Below are 20,147 nucleotides of genomic sequence, written 5' to 3'. Positions count from 1 at the left end.
TGAATAGAGATCTTTATAGTTTACACAATGATTTGTGAATTTTCTTTTTCCACCATCAACACCTATTTCAGATTATGAAATCCGAAAAAATGGAGGGTGTTGGACGGTGTTTTTGACGTGTTTTTAAAAATACCTAACAGTTGATGAGTCCTTGTTGTAACATGCACTTTAGTGTTACGCATAGTTTAGGAAAAGTCTATTTTGTGTTAAAAGATCATTTTAAGTTTTTGTATTTTCCTAGCAAGAAAACTCAGCAGGGTGTCGTGTCTTTTGGTATTGACCAAACAAATTGATCAATCAAAATTTGGTGCTATCGTGGATGCTATGGAAGTATGTAGGCAATAAACAATGAAGAATTGAGTTCCATACAATTTGGAAAAAATTTGTTCCAAGTCCTAGTTCATTCCTAACAGTTTCACCTTGCACAGAGAAGAAAACTACAAGCTCAAAAGGCATTTTTTACTAAGGCTAACTCAGATATTTCTATAAAACATGAGTTGTTTTTCTACGAGACTTTTTCTACCACCAATCCGAATGGAGTCTCTGAATATGTCAAGAAACTAAGATTTTTCATCTACTCTTCATGTGAAAAGAAAAGGACTAGTTGCAGAGAAGATTTTTCTAATCGGTTCTTTCCTATCACAAAGTGCATGGAAAAGAAAGGAGATCAGTTTTGTAGTGGGACGTAGAATCTCCATGATGCGTGAGAGAGGTTCACGTTTCTCCTGAAAAAATATCATGTACACAACTTTGTTGACTTGCAACTGATTAAAATGTTCACTACAAGTCATATAGCTCAAACTTGAATGGTCTTAGTTGCTTCAATTGAAGGTATTATGAAAGACCAAACATTGATTTAGAATTTGGCTCTAAATGAATACAAATCGCATAATGACAGGGGAGCTAAAGAGCTAAAGAGAAGAGACAGGGGTGGTTTTACCACCCAACTAGCCTGGGCACACGCCCGGGCTCAGTCCCGGATCTCGTTGGAGACCCATAGGTGCCACTGCAGTCCTCAACTTACCTATAATTATATTATCCATGATATATCATATGTTACATGGTGTTGCAGTGGATAGGCGCACTCCCAAACCCCCTTAGTTCATGGGTTTGATCCACGGTTACCCTCCTTTTTATTTTCTATTGTCCTTTTTATTTTCTATTGTATTAGTATTAAAAATTAAAAATATTTTTATTCAAAAAAAGCAACCTTGTAGTGACTCGAACCGCAGTTCTTCATGTTAGCTTCAAAAAAATCAAACCACTGCACCAATTCACAATTTTGCTAAAATTTTAAAACTGTTTAATATATATTCTGAAAATATTTGGTAAAATATTTTGCCCAGGATCTGCTAAATTTCTGGCTCCGCCGGTGAGAAGAGTCAAATGGAATTAGTTAGCCAGACACAAATTGATGAGTGTTTTGGATGCAATTTCTAAACAATTGGCTGCCCATGTAGCGGCAGGTCATTCACATATTACAACGAATAGTTTTCATAAGATCTAGCATTTTCCTTGATTAATTGATTTTCTTTATTTACGTGAAAAACATCAATACCACATTTATTTTAAAAAAGGGGGGAATGCGGAGTTCTGAAGCTCATATACGTAGTGCAATTACCAGTGCAATACGACATAAATACATTAATGAAAATTAATAAAACAATTATATATATAGAAAAAAAATACTTTTTTAGAGTTTTTGTCTAAATTAAAATATTTTAACATTGTCGCAAAATAGAAGTTGTAACAACGGAAATGAAAAAGAACTTCGAGACATCTTCAAAATGTTTTAAAATTTTTGTTTGGAATATAAAAATGTATTTGATCTATAAATAAATGTGTCAAAAACTTTTTTTTTTCTTGGTAGTGTCAAAAAACTTAACATGTAAACCCTTCAGTAACTATTAAAAATGTTTCTTTTAAAGGTAAAATGTGATTTAGTTACTAAAACACTCTTATTATTTATTGTTAGAAAAATAATTATAAATAATAGAAATACAAAAAATAAAGGTATGTTAATGAAAAAGAATAATAAATGTTATATTTATATTATCAAATGAAAAAATATTTTGAAATAAAAAAATTAAGAAAGATGACATCTAATTTGAGATGAATGTGGTAATATATTTAATCCTTTTAAATGACCTCCTTTTAAATAAATAAGTCCCGCCTTTATTTGGTTGGAATTGATTAGGGTGGGAGAAGAGGAAAATAAAAAAGATTCACAATCACAAGATTCACGAGGAAGGTTCAAAGATGTCTCCTGCTTTGGTCACATCTTCCAACGATCTCGGCATTTCACTCTCTTTCTTCGACAACCCCAACTTCCCACAACACAAATTTTTCGTCGAATATGAGGTTATCCCCTTCAATGTATTACCCTTTCGAAACGAAACCTTTCAATGCGAATCGTTCCATTCTGCGCATAAGTTATTCAGTCTCAGAATGGTTTCTATTTACAGTGTCGCTGTATAACAGGTAATGAAGAGGAGAGGGTTTTAAACGGGTCAGGTTATCAGTTTGACCCGGTTGGAGTTTTGGGTTTCAGTCTGCTGTTGTTGTAGCAGTGTGTGTTTTTGGTGGCAGGCTGCAGTTTTGTTCTGTTTATTGCGCCTCTTGCTCGTCTTGAGCTAGGTAGTGTTTCTAATAATATTTAGCCGTTTCAAAAGAAGAAGAAAATCACTGTATTAGCAGAGAAAAGTAATAAAAATATTGACCACCAAAAAGAAGAAGAAAATCACTGTATTAGCAGAGAAAAGTAATAAAAATATTGACCACTAAAAAAGACAGCAAATAACAATGAATCAAAGTCACGCCACATCTAAACAACATAACTAGGCAAGACTAACATAAGATAGCAAGGCTAACATAACCATATCAAAATACCAACCAGAAAGAGAGCTAAACAAACTCAAACAACCTACTAACTGTCATACAGCCACAGTGCAATTGCAAAACCAATTATAGCAGCACAAGCCTGGGAACCGAAGGATGGCTGAAAAACAGAAAGTCCAGCCCAAATTCATTGAAAAAACGAGGCATTCCTCCTCCGACTGAGATTGAATCTGATCCGAAAAGACCTGCAAAAATAACAAGCCAAAATAACTCGATGATTGAAGAAAAAAATCCAAAACTTGACAACTTCCAAGTTCAACAAATCTGAAGAAATAAAATGTAAAAAAACATACAATGTTAACAAAGTTAAGGCAAACAATAGTTAGAATCCAACCAATATTGTAATTTGTGTCTAACATTAAGAACACACATGTAAATATATCGATAACAAAATACATACGTGCCATTTGGAAATATAATGAAACCCCCCTTAGGAAGTATAATTGATTTCTTAATACTAAAAGTTTTAAATGAATTCACAGTATTAGAACCCCGTAAGCTTGACATTGTTGGGCTTGTATCTTAGTCTCAATGCTTATACAAAGAACCCCAACCTTAAACAAATAGTGGCTTAATTCAAATAGCAAATCTATAATAATGCAGCCATGAAAAGATTATCACATAACTGCAATTTAACATGAAATAATATAATCCAGAGTCAAATAAGGCATAATAGTGAACAATTTTATCTATAACAAGCAATGACCAACACAACGTTATTCAAATTATTACTACACTATATAATCAGCCAATACATCAAATTCTTCTATCAATACATATTCCATTCGTCACTACTAAGAGGATATAAATAATGTAAATCCAAAAAATGGCTTTGAAGTCAAACTCATAAACTAAGTTCTCATCTTTATCTTTCACTTTAATTCTATATTCATATTCTGAACTGCACAAGATGTAGACCGAGACTTATGTTTTGCACGGTTTAGCATAAGTTTTCCCTTCCATTAAGGATAACCGAAACAGTAAGAAAATTAAAACAGAATCAAGTGTCCTTGTCTATCGCCAACAAAACCCCAAGTTTCTTGAGATGGGGACCTTAGCACCAAGGTATATTAGCTCTCAAGCCAAACAATCAACCACAAAAATGAAGCTTCAATTCATCTCTAAGCTAAAAGGTATGTAAAAGGTCTCCATTTTATACTAAAATGAATGGATTTGATAGATGTGAATAACAAAATGAATGGATGAGATCATTCAACTTTGCGTCTCTTTATCAATAGTGTGTTTTTTTTTTTATAAGTTCTACAATAATTATCTTCTTTAAAAACTGACATCACAATAGTATTATATGACATATTCAGTTTAGTTCATAATGCATTGTGCAAGATCTGAAGCAAACATTAAAAAATTTGTGCAACACCAAGCAGGTATTATTACATCTAATTCATAACGCAAATCTTAGAAAATTATATGACAAACCTTTTAATGCAATTCATGATTGTGAATTATTTAAAATATAGTGCAAGATGTGAGAGAATCAACAACTCAAATTAACCAAACTATTTAAAATAAAAAGAAATGTTCAAGCTCTAGATTCCATGAACCATTAATTAACAATGATCTAACAAGTCATCAAGAATCAGAGCAGACATAACATATAAGTAACACAGACAAAAACTAACCATATATATGTTGCAGTTGAATCCATGTTTAAGGTGATATGAGACTCTCAATATAGACAATTGCGTTATTATACACAAAGTCGTTTAGAAATTCAAGAATATTCAAAGTGCCAGTTTTGGAATCATAAACAACCAACTTGACAACCTCATACGCATAACATCGCACCAACAGTTGGTCATCCTCTGAAATATATAAAGCAGTAGCGGCTACTAAATGCTGATCTTGCAGGCTAGGAATAGTGTACAATTTAGTCCAAGACTCTTGATTTCCATACTCCTTCATAATCCAAACATCCCAATGTATCTCATTACTTGCAAAGACACACAAGCAATCCCTCACCACACTCAAGGTCGACGAATCATTTTCATTCTTGAAATCAGGTAGCGAAAGTTTTTGATATGACTCGTTCTCTATATGAAGAGAAATAATGACATCGGATGCAAACCAATTAACAGTGCCACTAACAAATACTCCATGTCCACAAATGTTGTCAGGATATGGGATGTCTTCTATCTTTCTCCAATAATCAGTCCCCAAAGTATTAACACAAACTTCATTTTCGTCAGAAACAGCAATGACCTTATAATTATCAATGAAGTGATCATATCCAAAGCTTAGTGTTCTAATCAATTTGTGATTCTCCAAAGGAGGCAATAACTTAAACTTTCTAATGGAAGGGTTCCACAAATAATAAGAACCATTATTGAGCTCACCACAAAACATACCATCGCAAGAGCACAGCACTTCCTTGTTGTAAAGTTCATTTGGGAGAGTACTGGGAAGGTAAAGACGTGGTTCTGCATCAACGGTGTCAGGAGTAGAAAAAAGCGAAAGGATTGGGGAATCATACATAACTTTATCTTCGGTAACTTTATTTTCGGTAGTTGAATCATACATAACTAACTCAATTACTAACTCATCATGATCACTATCAAAATAATCATAATCATTGGTTAGCATCAGGTGGTGACGCTTTGTTGACAATTGAAGATGCTTCTTTGCGAATTTTGGATCAGAAATTAAAGAATTGAAGAACTTACAGACGCATCGAAGCTGTATGAGTAATTTGACCGGAAGCCTACACAGAATCTCAGGAAGGAGATCAAAAGGAAGAGTTGGAAGCTCTGGCGGTGGGTATGTTAGGGTTCTGGTGGCCAATCGCTGCCTTTGAGTGTTGGTTGTTTCCTCCGTGAGAGACTGAGAACAAACGACGTCGTTTCCTTGCGCCATTTCTCTAGAACTACTTTACTTGCTGGCGATAGAACACTCGTTTTTTTTGTTGTCTTAATTCTTATGCAAATGAACACATGTATATATAGTCCTTAAAACAAAAAGTTTTTTTTTTTTTTATTTGAGGAAAACAAATTCTTATATACTAAGTCAAACACTAACTTTTTTTTTTTTTTTTGACAAATGTAAAACACTAACTTATATACTAAGTTTCGGTTCGTCAAACAAACTTATAGATTAAGTTTAGTTAAAAATATGTGTCATGGTATTGCTTTTGTAACGCACATATACTGATTACTTTTGTTAGAGAATCTATTTTGTGTTGTAATGGTAATAAAAGTTATTTAAAAAATAATAATTTTGTTGTTTGGATACCATTGTACTATAATAGAGATTATTTGTTATGAAAACACCTAAAAATTTTTTTGGTGGTGGTTGGGTTTGAATCCCGAACCTTGTATATTTTATGCATTGTTCTTATTAACCGAGTTAATCTCACGAAGACAAACACCTGAATCTTTTGACAATTATATTCTCTCATCTAATAATGATTTTTGTCAAATAATTAAAGTGGGTATAATTGGTTTTTGCTTGTTATTACTACCATTGTCCCTAATTATAAAACCATTTCGGCAAAATCATGAAAATTAAGAAAATTGATATTTGTATTAAAATTGTTTATAATCACACTATTGTTTTTACAATTTTATCTTTTAAGAGAGAGTTATTTTATGTTATCAACATTTTATTTATTGCTGATTGAAGTAAAATATGTATAATAAATAGAGGTATGTAAGTAAAAAAATAATTAATGTAGTTGGAAATAACAAAGGGGTTTTATTCAAAAACCCGAACCCACCACAACGCACTTTCTTCATCGAATCTGAGGTTATCCCCTTCGATGGATTACCCTTTCGAAATGACGACACATTTCAATGCGAAGCATTCCGTTCTGAGCTTAGGTTATTCGGTCTGAGAATCGATTCGAGTTTGCGGTGTTGCTGTATTACTTACGGGTCGTAATGAAGAGAAGAGGGTTTTATCTAGGCCGGGTTATCAGTTTGACCCGGTTGGAGTTTTGGGTTTAAATTTTTTCTCTCTAGTAGTAGTGAAGTGGGGATGAAGAAGTGAGTGAATTACGGAGGCATGTATCCTCTTATTTATAGAGTTCAGTAGTAGGTGAGTGGAAAGTGGAGACTGGAGGATCATGGGGTCCCCTGCTACTCAACCTCTCTAGACTCTAGTCAAAGCATGATATGTACATGTACTGGGCTCATCCTTGGATAAGAGCAGTGCAGGGTCGCTACGTAAAGACCCGTGACAAATGACCCTTTGCCGCGGTACGCCGCTAATGTGTTTACGTCGCAAACGTGGCTAGCACGTGCCTGACTCCCTTGTCGCCTATATTATTTATGGCGATACAGACAGGATGCTAGAATCGTATATAGACTTGACATTTGTGGAGAAGTAAAGAAGCTTGATAAGGGCTTAATAACATGTGTTTGTTGCAAAGCGATACGAGACTGAGGAGTTAGGCATCGTAAGCAAATGGTCATGGATTCAAATTTTGCCTCTTGTATATGGAGGAAACTTAATTGCAAGACAAAATTCACTCTGTCTGTCCTACATGTTTTTTTGACATTAATGGATACTTTGTACTGATAACATGGTTAAATAAAGATAGAGTTTAGTTGGATTTTTATTAGAAAAACTCTTATCAAATGATTAAAAATTAATATTAAAAGAACTTATAAGTTGTGTGATATTACCATTAATGTTATAATTAACATTTCAGCTCTTTAATAAAGTAAATCACATAAGTGTGATAGTATTGTAAAAGTCTTAAAGATACACGAATGTCCAGAACACAAGTTCATAAGCTGATATCATTTAAAAGAAAGAGCTAAATACCTATGAACATTCAAAATAATAGAACAAAAATATACAATTGTGCATACCTGACTACAGAAAAAATCAGAAACAGAGATTAGATATAGAGATAGATTTGTTTCGTGCTTTTCTGTGAAAACCGTACTTTATCAAGTCAAGAAGGCATTGGTAAAGCACCAAGCAGTAGCGCAGAGGTGCAGAAGAAATTTGGAGGAGATTATTGTCTTGTGTAGTAACGCAGCGGCAGGTTCATGTGGTGCAGCAATGTGTCATGAGTGAACAGGATTGTTCGACAATGTGTGTGTTCATTGGATCCGGGTCATCGCTGAAAAAGAGTGAACAATAGATTGTCTTCACGAGTAGGATGGGAATGATGGCAGGGGCGGTTTTCGTTGGCAAGGAAGCATTGAGATGGAGCAAAGTAGTAGAACCGTACAATGAAACATTCTTGTTTTTTTTTTTGGCCCAATTTTTCCTCTTTTTCTCAAACTTGATTACATGGGCATAAATTTGTGTAATTGAGTTTGAATGAGTCCACACAATATCAACCGAGTTTTCCCAAAATTGAGTATGTATGCGATTCAACTAGATTTTCCTACCTAGAAACATACCACGGACTAATTTACTAGTCCACTTGTGAGTTCGTTAACCATGCCTGTGACAATTATCTATAATTTGAAATGGAAAAAGTATTATACTATATGATTTCAATTTGTAAATATTTACCATTTTCTTGACCTAACTAAGCTTCTAGTCTCATTCCCATGTTGAATAGTATCTTGATATTAAAAACTTCTGGTGTTTATCATTAGGTGATAATGTGAAGCAGCATCAATGTTCCTCTTTGAGTCAGAAGGTACTCTTAGTTACTCGAGAATCTATGGCTTTAGAACCCAAGGAAAAACATCAGGTCACATCCGACCGAGGACAGAAAAACATGACCATTGGTGCTATAAGAAGATTGAAGCCAACAGTTCCTGATTTGGAAGGACATTCTGTACAGTTGTTTCAGAATAAACTTTTGGTTATTCCAGAGGCTCCAACTAACAGTGGTAAGGCTGAACTCATTGTGCATTCTCCTGCTTTAAGCCCATTTCACATTTGGGGAAAAAATCTAAAGTTTGAAAGGAAGAACCGTCCTAGATTTAAAAATATATTAGAGCATGGAATGGTTGATATCTGCTTTGAAAATTGTTCTAGAATGAGTGAAGCTCATTTTTCTATAGCTTTTGACTTCAAGACTCATTTGGTCGATTATATCGGTGAAAGAGGAGACAATGTACCAAGGATTTTCTCTAGGTTGCCGAACATAGAAACCACTATATGCCTCAACAGAAAAAGAAAACGACCAGATAAACATGCCTTATGTCCTCAAATTCGCAGAGCTCAAGAAAATGAAGGGTTTTAATGCATCTCAAGAAATACCAGACCTAGGATCTCACACATCAGTATTCTTGAACCAGAAGGAAGTATTCGAAAAGACAATCAGGCCTGCATACACTTTTCTGAAACTAGCATAAACATCACTGATGAGGCCTGCAAAGTGGATTTGGAAAGATGTAAAAAATTGATGTTCCAGCAGTCTTTTACATGTGAATTATCTCCTAGTTCAGCATTTAGCTTCCATTCTGATAATCATGAGGCCAATGCCAGTGAAACAAAAGTAAAATCTGTATTAAGATCTAGCTCTTCTGTTTACCAGGAGAGGCTGCAAAGAAGTTGTGATGGTGATATAAGTATAACACCTCTTAAGCCAAAAGAGTCAACAAGATTAAAATCATTTTCTGGGGATCGTTCGCCAATTATATTCAGTTCAAAAGTCAGAGAGCAATCAGAAACTCATGTTCCCATTTGTCCTAAATTTCTGAACATGAAGTTCCCCAAGAATTTCAATTTACCATCAAAGGAACATTTGATAAAGAAGTTCAGTGTATTTGGCACTCTAGATTCTTAAGCCAAAACCGGATATTAGCCTCACCAAACACATGTGTCTTTTGTTACACTGGATCAGCTCGGGTGGCTTTTTTCAAAGAAAGTGACGCAGTTGCTGTATATCAATTTGCCAAAAGAAAGGTCCGGTTTGGTGAGGCTAATATCCGGTTTTGGCTAAATCCTTTTGAACACAAACAAATAAAGTTGAAGCATTTATATCATGTGCATCCCTCAGCAGTACTAACAGGATCACCTCTGAAATCATGTCTGGGTTTTGTTTTAGTTTTGGGTTTCAGTCTGCTGTTGTTGTAATAGTGTGTTTTTGGTTTTTGGTTTTGGTGGCAGGTTGCAGTTCTGTTTATTGCGCCTCTTGCTCGTCTGGAGCTAGGTAGTGTTTCGAATAATATTTAGCCGTTTCAAAAGAAGAAAATCACTGTACTAGCAAAGAAAAGTAATAAAAATATTGACCACTAAAAAAGACAGCAAATAAAAACAATGAATCAAAGTCACTCACACCACATCTAACCAACATAACTAGGCAAGACTAGGACATACTAACAAACCACTAAGATAGCAAGGCTAACATAACCATAATGTCAAAACGACAACAATGCAAGGTCCATCACCACCATATCAAAAATACCAAACAGAGAGGTAATAAAATGCAATTGCAATCCAACAGCACGCAAAACCAATTATAGCTGGGAACCGAAAGATAGCAGAAAAACAGAAAGTCCAGCTCGCATTCATTGAAAAAACGAGGCATTCCTCCTACGACTGAGGTTGAATCTGATCTGAAAAGACCTGCAGAAATAACAAGCCAAAATAACTCATTGATTGAAGAAAAAATCCAAAACTTGAACACTACCAAGTTCAACAAATCCAAAGAATACATGCAATGTTAACAAAGTCAAGGCAAACAAAAGTTAGAATCCAAACAGTACTGTGTCTAGTATTAAGAACACACATGTAAGACATATGTAGATATATCGATAACAAAACACATACGTGCCATTTGGAAATATAATGAAACCTCCCTTAGCAAGTTTAATTGATTTCTTAAAACTGAAACTTTTAAATGAATTCATAGTATTAGAACCCCATAAGCTTGACAATTTTGGGCGTGTATCTTAAGTCTCACTGCTTATACAAAGAACCCCAACCTTAAACAAATAGTGGCTTAATTTGAATAGCAAAACTAAAATAAATGCATCCATCAAAAGATTATCATACAACTGCAATTTAACATGAAGTAATATAATCCAAGTCAAATAAGGCAAAATAGTGAACAATTTTATCTGTAACAAGTAATGACCAACACAACCTTATTCAAATTATTACTACACTATATAATCAGCCAATAAATCAAATTCTTCTATCAATACATATTCCATTAGTCACTACTAAGAGGATATAAATAATGTACATACAAAAAATGGCTCTGAAGTCAAACTCATAAACTAAGTTCTCATCTTTATCTTTCACTTTAATTCTATATTCACATTCTGAACTGCACAAGTGACAAGATGTAAACCGAGATTTATGTTCTGCAAGGTTTAGCACAAGTTTTCCCTTCCATTAAGGATAACCGAAACAGTAAGAAAGTTAAAACAGAATCAAGCGTCCTTGTCTATCACCAACAAAACCCCAAGTTTCTTGAGATGGGGACCTTAGCACCAAGGTATATTAGCTCTCAAGCAAAATAATCAACCACAAAAATGAAGCTTCAATTCATCTCTAAGCTAAAAGGTGTGTAAAAGGTCTCCATTTGATACTAAAATGAATAGATTTGATAGATGTGATCATGTGAATAATAAAATGAATGGATGAGATCATTCAACTTTGCGTCTCTTTTTCAGTATAGTGCATATTTTTTTATAAGTTCTACAATAATTATCTTCTTTAAAAACTGGCATCACAATGGTATTATATGACATTAAAAAATTTGTGCAACACTAAGCAGACATTATTACATCTAATTCATAACGCAAATCTTAGAAAAACAAATGACAAACCATTTAATGCAATTTATGATTGTGAAAAGATAGTGCAAAATGTGAGAGAATCAACAACTCAAATTAACCAAACTATTGAAAATAAAAAGAGATGTTCAACCAATAGAATCCATCAACCATTGATTAATAATGATCTAACAAGTCACCAAGAATCAGAGCAGGCATAACATATAAATAACAGAAACAAAAACTAACCATATATATGTTGCAGTTGAATCCATGCTTAAGGTGATATGAGACTCTCAATGTAGACAATTGCGTCTGTATGCTCATAGTTGTTTTGAAACTCAGGAATATTCAAAGTGCCAGTTTCGGAATCATAAACAACCAACTTCATATTGTCCCTTCTTTGCATATCATCAAGCTCATAACATTGCACCAACAGTTGGTCATTCTCTGAAACATATAAAGCAGCATCGGCTACTAAATCCTGATCTTGCAAAGACTTTATATATAACAGTTCGTTAGGAATAGTGTACAAGTTAGTCCAAGACTCCTCATTTCCATACTCCTTCATAATCCAAACATCCCAATATTCATCACTACTTGCGAAGACACACAAGCAATCCCTCAACACACCCAACTCCCACGAATCATTTTCATCCCCGAAGTCAGGTGGGTAAAGCTCTTGATATGACTCCTCCTCTAAATCAAGAGAAATAATGACATCCCATGAACCCCCACCAGTAGATGAAATCCAATTAACAGTGCCACACGCAAATATCCCCGAGCTATGTCTGTCGTAATATGGCATTTCCTCTATCTCTCTCCAATAATCAGTACCCAAAGTATAAACACAAACTTCAATTTCGTGAGAAACAGCAACAACCTTATAATTATCAATGGAATGATCATATCCAAAGCTTATGGTAAAAGGAACCTGTTGGCCTGGATTTTCCAAAGGAGGCAATAACTTAAACTTTCTAATGGAAGGGTTCCATAAGAAATAAGAACCAAGATTGAGCTCCCCACAAAACATGCCATCGCAACAGCACAACACTTTCTTGTTGTAAAGTTCATTTGGGAGAGTACTGGGAAGGTAAAGTTGTGTCTGTGTAAAAACGGTAGAAGGAGATAAAATCGATGGGATTGGAGAATCATATATAACTAACTCATAATCATCATCATCACAACCATTTGTTAGCATGAGATGGTGGCGCTTGGTTGACATATGTAGATGCTTCTTTGCGAATTTTGGATCAGAAATAAGAGAATTGAAAAACTTACAAAGGCACCGAAGCTGCACGAGTAATTTGACCGGAAGCCTACACAGAATCTCAGGCAAGAGATCGAAAGGAAGAGTTGGAAGCTTCAGCGGTGGGCTTGTTAGGGTTGTTTCCTCCGCGAGTGAGTCGGCGTTTCGGTTGTCGTCACCATCGTTACCTTGCGCCATTTTCTGTATAGAACTAAGTGAAGTGAATTGTTTGTTCGCGAGAGAAATACAACAGAAACCCTATCGATCTATATTCTATTCACCAAATTTGGGGTCTACATAATCTCTACCCTAGTTTCTCGTATCTCAGTTATTTTTTATGCGTCTACACTCTCTACAGTCTACACACTCTCTGTTTCTCGTATCTCAATTTTTTTATATAAAACTATATTTTTAATTTCTCTCAAAAAATTTATTATTAACTTTATTTTTATAAGAGGTTCAATTTTTAAATGGAGTAATATAATAAGCACTTCTAGCTATGGGTGGAAATGGGTTAGGCGGGGTCGGGCTTTGTAAGGCCTAAGTCTGGCCTACTTCAAAAATTATAGGCCTGAGCCCGACCTATTACCCGTCATAGGTTTATTTTTGAGGCCAGGCCTGACCTTTTTTAAAGGTATGATGAAGCCTGAAAGTCTATTTAAAAGCCTATTTTATACTAAGGTCTATCAACACATTTAAGCCTACTCCTAAATAGGCCAAAACTTATTAAGGCTTAAAGCACACAAATATGTTTGCTACTAAATAATGAATTCTTACGAAGGTCTAATCACACCAACATATCAGCTACTAAATAACCAATCATATGAAGGCTTGTGTTTGTGGAAAAAAAACTTCAAAAATATCAATAATGGAAGATATATTATATATGAAAAGTTTAATAGGCCGACCTGATGGGCTTAATACGCTTTTTTGCAAGTCTTAGCCTGACCTGTTTAATTAAATAGGCCTTATAAAAAGCTTGAGTCTGACCTTGTTAATAAACGAACTGGGCCGAGTTAGGCTTTAAATAAGCTAGGCCGTAGGCCTCTGTCGGACGGCCTGGCCTGTTCCCACTCCCCACCCCTACTTCTAGCGCAATGTGTATCAAAGTAGCTTAATAATTCAATAAAAGAATGGGAACTCCTTTAGAATGAAGCTTCCCACCCCTACACTCTCTGTTTCTCGTATCTCAATTTTTTTTTTATATAAAACTATATTTTTAATTTCTCTCAAAAAATTTAGGATTAAATATGTTTTTGGTCCCTATAAATATACCGACTTTTTGTTTTAGTCCCTCTAAAATTTTCCTTCAACTTTTAGTCCTCCAAAAATTTTCCACCTTCACTAAAACACAAAGCAATTATACAGGTTCTTTCCATAAACCGGAAGTAGTCATGTCCCCCTTGCACTTCCAAGGAGAGTTCACTAATGTAATATCTGATTACAACTGCTCACTGCTAAAACTAGCAAGAGACTTCAAACTGCTCAAGCACAACTGCAAGAGACTTCCTATGCTCCTGAACACAATGAAAAGACTTCTAATCAAACAGAATTGCAAAGAAAATTGTTTGAGGTTGAACACTTGATATACAATCAGTGGTGTTCACAATACAAATCAGATACAGACTCTTAAGACTCTAGAATTTCCAAGATATGAACTTGAAACAGAAATTCTAAGTGAACTTTTGAAAGCAGAACAATTTCAGCAGAGTTTTGACACTTGTAAATTGTTGTTGAGTCCTTGCCAATTTCTAAGTCTTCAATCCTTTATATAGAGGTGTGAAAGAGACGTTGTGAAATGTCAGCACATCAAAAAGAGTCGTTTGAAGCTTTGATCAATCACCAATGATCTTTTGCCTGATATGGTTATTGTCCTATGAAGGATCAATTTCAAATACATTCCAATTGAGAAGGAACATTGTTGCAGGCAGAACTGTTTTTCTTGTCTTGTAGCAGAGACAAAAACAGAGTAGTGACTTTAAAATATAAGGATGATTAATTATCCTTGCATTTAACCCTTTTTAAATGTCCCGCCTTCATTTGGTTAAATTTGATTTGATTAGGCGGGAGAAGAGAAAATTAGATTCACAAATCACAATACAATTTGTTGAATATATAAAGGAAGGAAACCCATAAACAAGATTGAACAAGAACAAAAGAAGCATGAATAGTGGAAATGCATCAAAGGTTCGAAAAGGTGATATAGTATGGGCAAGAACAATTCACTTTCCTCACAACAACAACAACAACAATTGGTCTCCGGCTTTGGTCACATCTTCCAACCACTTCGGCCTCTCACTTTCCTTCTTCAACAATCCCAACACCCCACAACGCACCTTTTCTGTCGAATCTGAGGTTATCCCCTTCGATGAATTACCCTTTCAAAACGATGACTTTCAATGCGAAGCGTTCCGTTCTGTGCTTAGGTTATTCGGTCTGAGAATCGTTTCAAGTTTGCGGTGTCACTGTATAATGGGTCAGAATGAAGCGAAGAGGGTTTTGAACGGCTCGGGTTATCAATTTGATCCGGTTGGAGTTTTGGGTTTTGTTTTAGATGCTGCTTTTTTGCCTTGGGTTGAAGCTTCTTGTGTTGTTGATGCCGTTAAAGTTGTTGCTCAGGTTCAAGCTTTTCGTAAGTGCTCTCCCATTAATCAGAAAAAAGTCTACAGAGAAGCTCGAAAATTAGGTATTTTTTTTTAATCTTTTTTACGAAAATGACTGTTGATCTTTCAAAATGATATTACTTTCTAGATCGGGTTTAAAAAATTTCTCACTCGAAGTACCTCCGACACATATAACTTCATTCATTTTCTTAAATTATTTGCATTGTTGATGTGTTTGTGTCAGTGCTTCGTAGTTGTTGACAAGTTTAGAATGCTATTATCCTGTTTTGCTTCTAAATTGGAAACTTTAATCGAGGTTTTGATAGAATCTAGCAACTATAAGTGGTTGCCTTATAAAGAATGGACACAGACTCACAAACACGTACACAGAACACTACACAATCACTGACAAGTTGGCATTGATAATAATTTGAGAAAATGACATAGTTCATTGTATGATTGTAATCACATGCATGTAGTGTCGTATATGTGCGACATTTACACGTACCGGACACCATACACGCCTTTGATCAAATGTGTTAGTGCTACATAAGATAAGACATAGAGAAAATTAGGGTAATCATTGTAGAAAACGAGGTCGAGATTTGTGGAAAGGATGTGTACTTGCGCTGAGTACAACCATAGAGACCCTCCTTGCCATGGCAATGACAGTGAGAAACTCCTAGGGTGAATGGAGACATCGCCAACATTGAACCAACGAGTCGGAAGTTGTTATTCTAGCTCTTAGGGCAATCATCGTAGAAAACAAGGTCGAGATTTGTGGAAAGGATGTGTACTTGCGCTAAGTACAGCAGTAGAGACCCTAATGGAGACGTCGCCAACATTGAGCCAACGAGTCGGAAGTTGTTATTCTAGCTCGACAGGGAGGATCTCTGGTCCTACCTATCCCTAAGTGGCTCAGGGGATCAGAGCTACATAGTTCTCTCTAGTAGTAGTGAAGTGGGGATGAAGAAGTGAGTGAATTGCGGAGGCATGTATCCTCTTATTTAAAGTTCAGCCAATGGAAGTAGTAGGTGAGTGTAGGACCTAGGGGTGAGTGGAAAGTGGAGAGTGGAGGATCATGGGGTCCCCCCGCTAATCAACCTCTCTAGACTTTAGTCAAGGCCACATGTGTTTCATGTGGGACGGCTTAGTCAAAGCATGATATGTACTAGGGTCATCCTCGAATAAGAGCAGTGCAGGGTCGCTACGTAAAGACCCGTGATAAATGACCGTTTGCCGAGGTACGCCGCTAATGTGTTTATGTCGCAAACGTGGCTTGCACGTGCCTGACTCCCTTGTCGCCTATATTATTTATAGCGATACAGGCAGGATGCTAGAATCGTATATAGACATGACATTTGTGGAGAAGTAAAGAAGCTTGATAAGGGCTGAAACAACATGTGTTTGTTACAAAGTGATACGAGAATAAGGAGTTAGGCACCGTAAGCTAGTGGTCATGGATTCAAATTTGGCCTCTTGTATATGGAGGAAACTTAATTGCAAGAGAAAATTCATTCTGTCTATCCTACATGTTTTTTTGACATTAATGGATACTTTGCAGTTGCACCGATAACATGGTTAAATAAAGATAGAGTTTAGTTGGACTTTTATTAGAAAAAAATCTCGATCAGATGATTAAAAATTAATATTAAAGGAACTTATAAGTTGTGTGATATTACCATTAATGTTATAATTAACATTTCAGATCTTTAATAAAGTAAATCACATAAGTGTGATAGTATTGTAAAAGTCTTAAAGATACACGAATGTCCAGAACACAAGTTCATAAGCTGATATCATTTAAAAGAAAGAGCTAAATACCTATGAACATTCAAAATAATAGAACAAAAATATACAATTGTGCATACCTGACTACACAGGAAAAATCAGAAACAGAGATTAGATATAGAGATAGATTTGTTCTGTGCTTTTCTGTGAAAACTGCACCTTATCAAGTCAAGAAGGCATTGGTAAAGCACCAAGCAGTAGCGCAGAGGTGCAGAAGAAAGTTGGAGGGAGATTATTGTCTTGTGTAGTAATGCAGCGGCAAGTTCATGTGGTGCTGCAGTGTGTCATGAGTGAACAGGATTGTTCGACAATGAGTGTTCACTGGATCCGGGTCATCGCTGAAAAAGAGCGAACGTCTTCACGAGTAGGATGGGAATGATGGCAGGGGCGGCTTTCGTTGGCAAGGAAGCATTGAGATGGAGCAAAGTAGTAGAACCATACAGTGAAACATTCTTGTTTTTTTTGGTCCCAATTTTTCCTCTTTTTATCAAACTTGATTACATGGGCATAAATTTGTGTAATTGAGTTTGAATGAGTCCACACAATATCAACCGAGTTTTCCCAAAATTGAGTATGTATGCGATTCAACTAGATTTTCCTACCTAGAAACATACCACGGACTAATTTACTAGTCCACTTGTGAGTTCGTTAACCATGCCTGTGACAATTATCTATAATTTGAAATGGAAAAAGTATTATACTATATGATTTCAATTTGTAAATATTTACCATTTTCTTGATCTAACTAAGCTTCTAGTCTCATTCCCATGTTGAATAGTATCTTGATATTAAAAACTTCTGGTGTTTATCATTAGGTGATAATGTGAAGCAGCATCAATGTTCCTCTTTGAGTCAGAAGGTACTCTTAGTTACTCGAGAATCTATGGCTTTAGAACCCAAGGAAAAACATCAGGTCACATCCGACCGAGGACAGAAAAACATGACCATTGGTGCTATAAGAAGATTGAAGCCAACAGTTCCTGATTTGGAAGGACATTCTGTACAGTTGTTTCAGAATAAACTTTTGGTTATTCCAGAGGCTCCAACTAACAGTGGTAAGGCTGAACTCATTGTGCATTCTCCTGCTTTAAGCCCATTTCACATTTGGGGAAAAAATCTAAAGTTTGAAAGGAAGAACCGTCCTAGATTTAAAAATATATTAGAGCATGGAATGGTTGAATCTGCTTTGAAAATTGTTCTAGAATGAGTGAAGCTCATTTTTCTGTCGCTTCTGACTTCAAGACTCATTTGGTCGATTATATGGGTGAAAGAGGAGACAATGTACCAAGGCTTTTCTCTAGGTTGCAGGACATAGAAACCACTATATGCCTCAACAGAAAAAGAAAGCGACCAGATAAACATGCTTTATGTCCTCAAATTTGCTGAGTTCAAGAAAATGAAGGTTTTGCATACATCTCAAGAAAAACCAGGCCTAGGATCTCACACATCAGTACTCTTGAACCAGAAGAAAGTATTCGAAAAGACAATCTGTCCTGCACACACTTTCCTGAAACTAGCATAATCTTTACTGATGAATTCCTATCAACATGTTGCTTCTTGTTCAATACCCAATTTAAAAGTTGGAGAGCAATCAGGAACACATGTTCCCATTTGTTCTACATTTCTGAACATGAAGTTCCCCAAGAATTTCAACCTACCATCAAAGGAACAGTTAATAAAGAAGTTCAGTGTATTTGGCTCAGTAGACTCTTCAAACACAAGTGTCTTTTGTTACACTGGCTCAGCTCAGGTGGCTTTTTTCGAAGAAAGTGATGCAGTTGCTGCATATCAATATGCCAAAAGGAAGGTCTGGTTTGGTGATGCTTGTATCTGGTTTTGGCTAGATCCTTTTGAACACAAACAAAGAAAGTTGAAGCATTTATATCATGTGCATCCCTCAGCAAAACTAACAGGATCACCTCTGAAATCAATCATGTCTGAAAAAATCCAATTCCTTGAAACAGGAAAACAGAAAGAAACATTGTAGGGTAAGATTTACAATAGAAACTTAGTTTGTACCAATTTATTGTTTTAACCATGTTGTACGCTAATTATCTTTATTCCTTTTTTACTATGGATAATGAATGCCAACAACTTTATTTAATATCATGCAAGTACTCAAAAACTTATAGTTTTCAAAGTTACCAATTACCAAACAAGCCGTGCAAATAATATTATAATTTACTAAGACATTCGAAAGCCAAAAACTTATTTTAATATCATGTATTAGAACTACCAAGAAACTTCTAGTTTTCCAAAGTTCATCCATGCTTGCTTGTGTTTGAGTTTCAATCTGCAAATGTTCAATACAGCTCAACATAGAAGAACTATGCAGCTTATGAACCTTAGTTCCTTGGAGTTAAAATTTCTTAAAGTCACTGCATTATGTTTGTCTAATCCATTGAATAGAGATCTGAAAGCTAAAATGAGTGTAGTAAGTGTTGACTGCACAGATTATAGGAAATCCTTTTCCGTAGTTAAAATCTGAACCATTAGATCTATATCAATGGTGATGGTCAAGATCACTGACTGTAGTGAGTGTTGACTACACTGAATATAGGAAATCCTTTTATGTAGTTCAGCCAAGGATATGTTCACATTGAATGAACGTAAAACCAAACAAATCATACAAGTACTCGGATAGATTAGTGAAACACTGTTATAAACAGTTTTGAATAAATGAACTGGTTCATTCCAATAATTTTTTTCAAAAGGCATCACTCATTTTATTTTACCTGTTAATTTATAAAATACATAAAATTTGGAAACATATTTGGTATTACATCAAATATTCAAATGGAACTAATCAATCCAAACTCAACGAATCTACTCCAAAGTTCTTCACTGCATATATGAAGTGTCTCCTACGTTGATGCAGATGTTTTAGATCATTAGTACTGATAGGAGAAAACCGAAAACCACATAATAAGGATACTGAAATACGGTGACATA

At 35.3% G+C, this 20,147-nt stretch overlaps 3 protein-coding genes and 2 pseudogenes across 5 annotated transcripts in view; 2 read left to right on the top strand and 3 right to left on the bottom strand.

Annotated features, from left to right (window-relative positions):
• Positions 1–2,724: 2,724 nt before the first annotated feature.
• On the bottom strand, positions 2,725–5,825 carry LOC146935394 (F-box/kelch-repeat protein At3g06240-like). Its single transcript, XM_085750600.1, has 2 exons — positions 4,539–5,825; positions 2,725–3,083 (listed from the first exon to the last, which is right to left on the bottom strand). Exon 1 carries the CDS (start codon positions 5,767–5,769, stop codon positions 4,567–4,569), a length of 1,203 nt encoding a protein of 400 aa, XP_085606726.1. The 5' UTR covers positions 5,770–5,825; the 3' UTR covers positions 2,725–3,083; positions 4,539–4,566.
• LOC146935390 (F-box/kelch-repeat protein At3g23880-like) overlaps positions 2,725–20,147 on the bottom strand; it is a 30,628-nt gene continuing 13,205 nt past the window's right edge. The window contains exon 3 of the mRNA XM_085750607.1: positions 2,725–2,923. The gene's annotated coding sequence lies outside the window, so the exon portion shown is untranslated. The remainder of the gene's footprint in view (positions 2,924–20,147) is intronic.
• LOC146935393 (uncharacterized) lies at positions 7,591–9,903 on the top strand (annotated as a pseudogene).
• Positions 10,044–13,148, bottom strand: LOC146935392 (F-box/kelch-repeat protein At3g23880-like). Of its 2 annotated transcripts, none has more exons than XM_085750606.1 (2): positions 11,798–13,148; positions 10,044–10,395 (listed from the first exon to the last, which is right to left on the bottom strand). In XM_085750606.1, the coding sequence occupies exon 1, from the start codon at positions 12,997–12,999 to the stop codon at positions 11,830–11,832; it is 1,170 nt and encodes a 389-aa protein (XP_085606732.1). In that variant the 5' UTR covers positions 13,000–13,148; the 3' UTR covers positions 10,044–10,395; positions 11,798–11,829. The 2 variants fall into 2 exon arrangements, with proteins under 2 accessions (XP_085606732.1, XP_085606731.1); XM_085750605.1 differs by having other exon boundaries at positions 11,802–13,148.
• LOC146935391 (uncharacterized) lies at positions 14,965–19,299 on the top strand (annotated as a pseudogene). Its single transcript, XR_015030224.1, has 2 exons — positions 14,965–15,487; positions 18,011–19,299. The product of XR_015030224.1 is annotated as an uncharacterized LOC146935391 (transcript).

Source organism: Medicago sativa, chromosome 3 (assembly GCF_051527215.1).
Source record: "Medicago sativa cultivar Bolivia chromosome 3, Bolivia_mono, whole genome shotgun sequence".
Lineage (NCBI taxonomy): Eukaryota > Viridiplantae > Streptophyta > Magnoliopsida > Fabales > Fabaceae > Medicago > Medicago sativa.
Note: the sequence above shows the minus strand (reverse complement) of the source record. Positions and strands in the feature narration are given on the sequence as shown.

Coding starts and splice junctions, on each gene's coding strand:
- LOC146935394 (XM_085750600.1), bottom strand. CDS start 5,769: ATGGCGCAAGGAAACGACGTCGTTTGTTCTCAGTCTCTCACGGAGGAA.
- LOC146935392 (XM_085750606.1), bottom strand. CDS start 12,999: ATGGCGCAAGGTAACGATGGTGACGACAACCGAAACGCCGACTCACTC.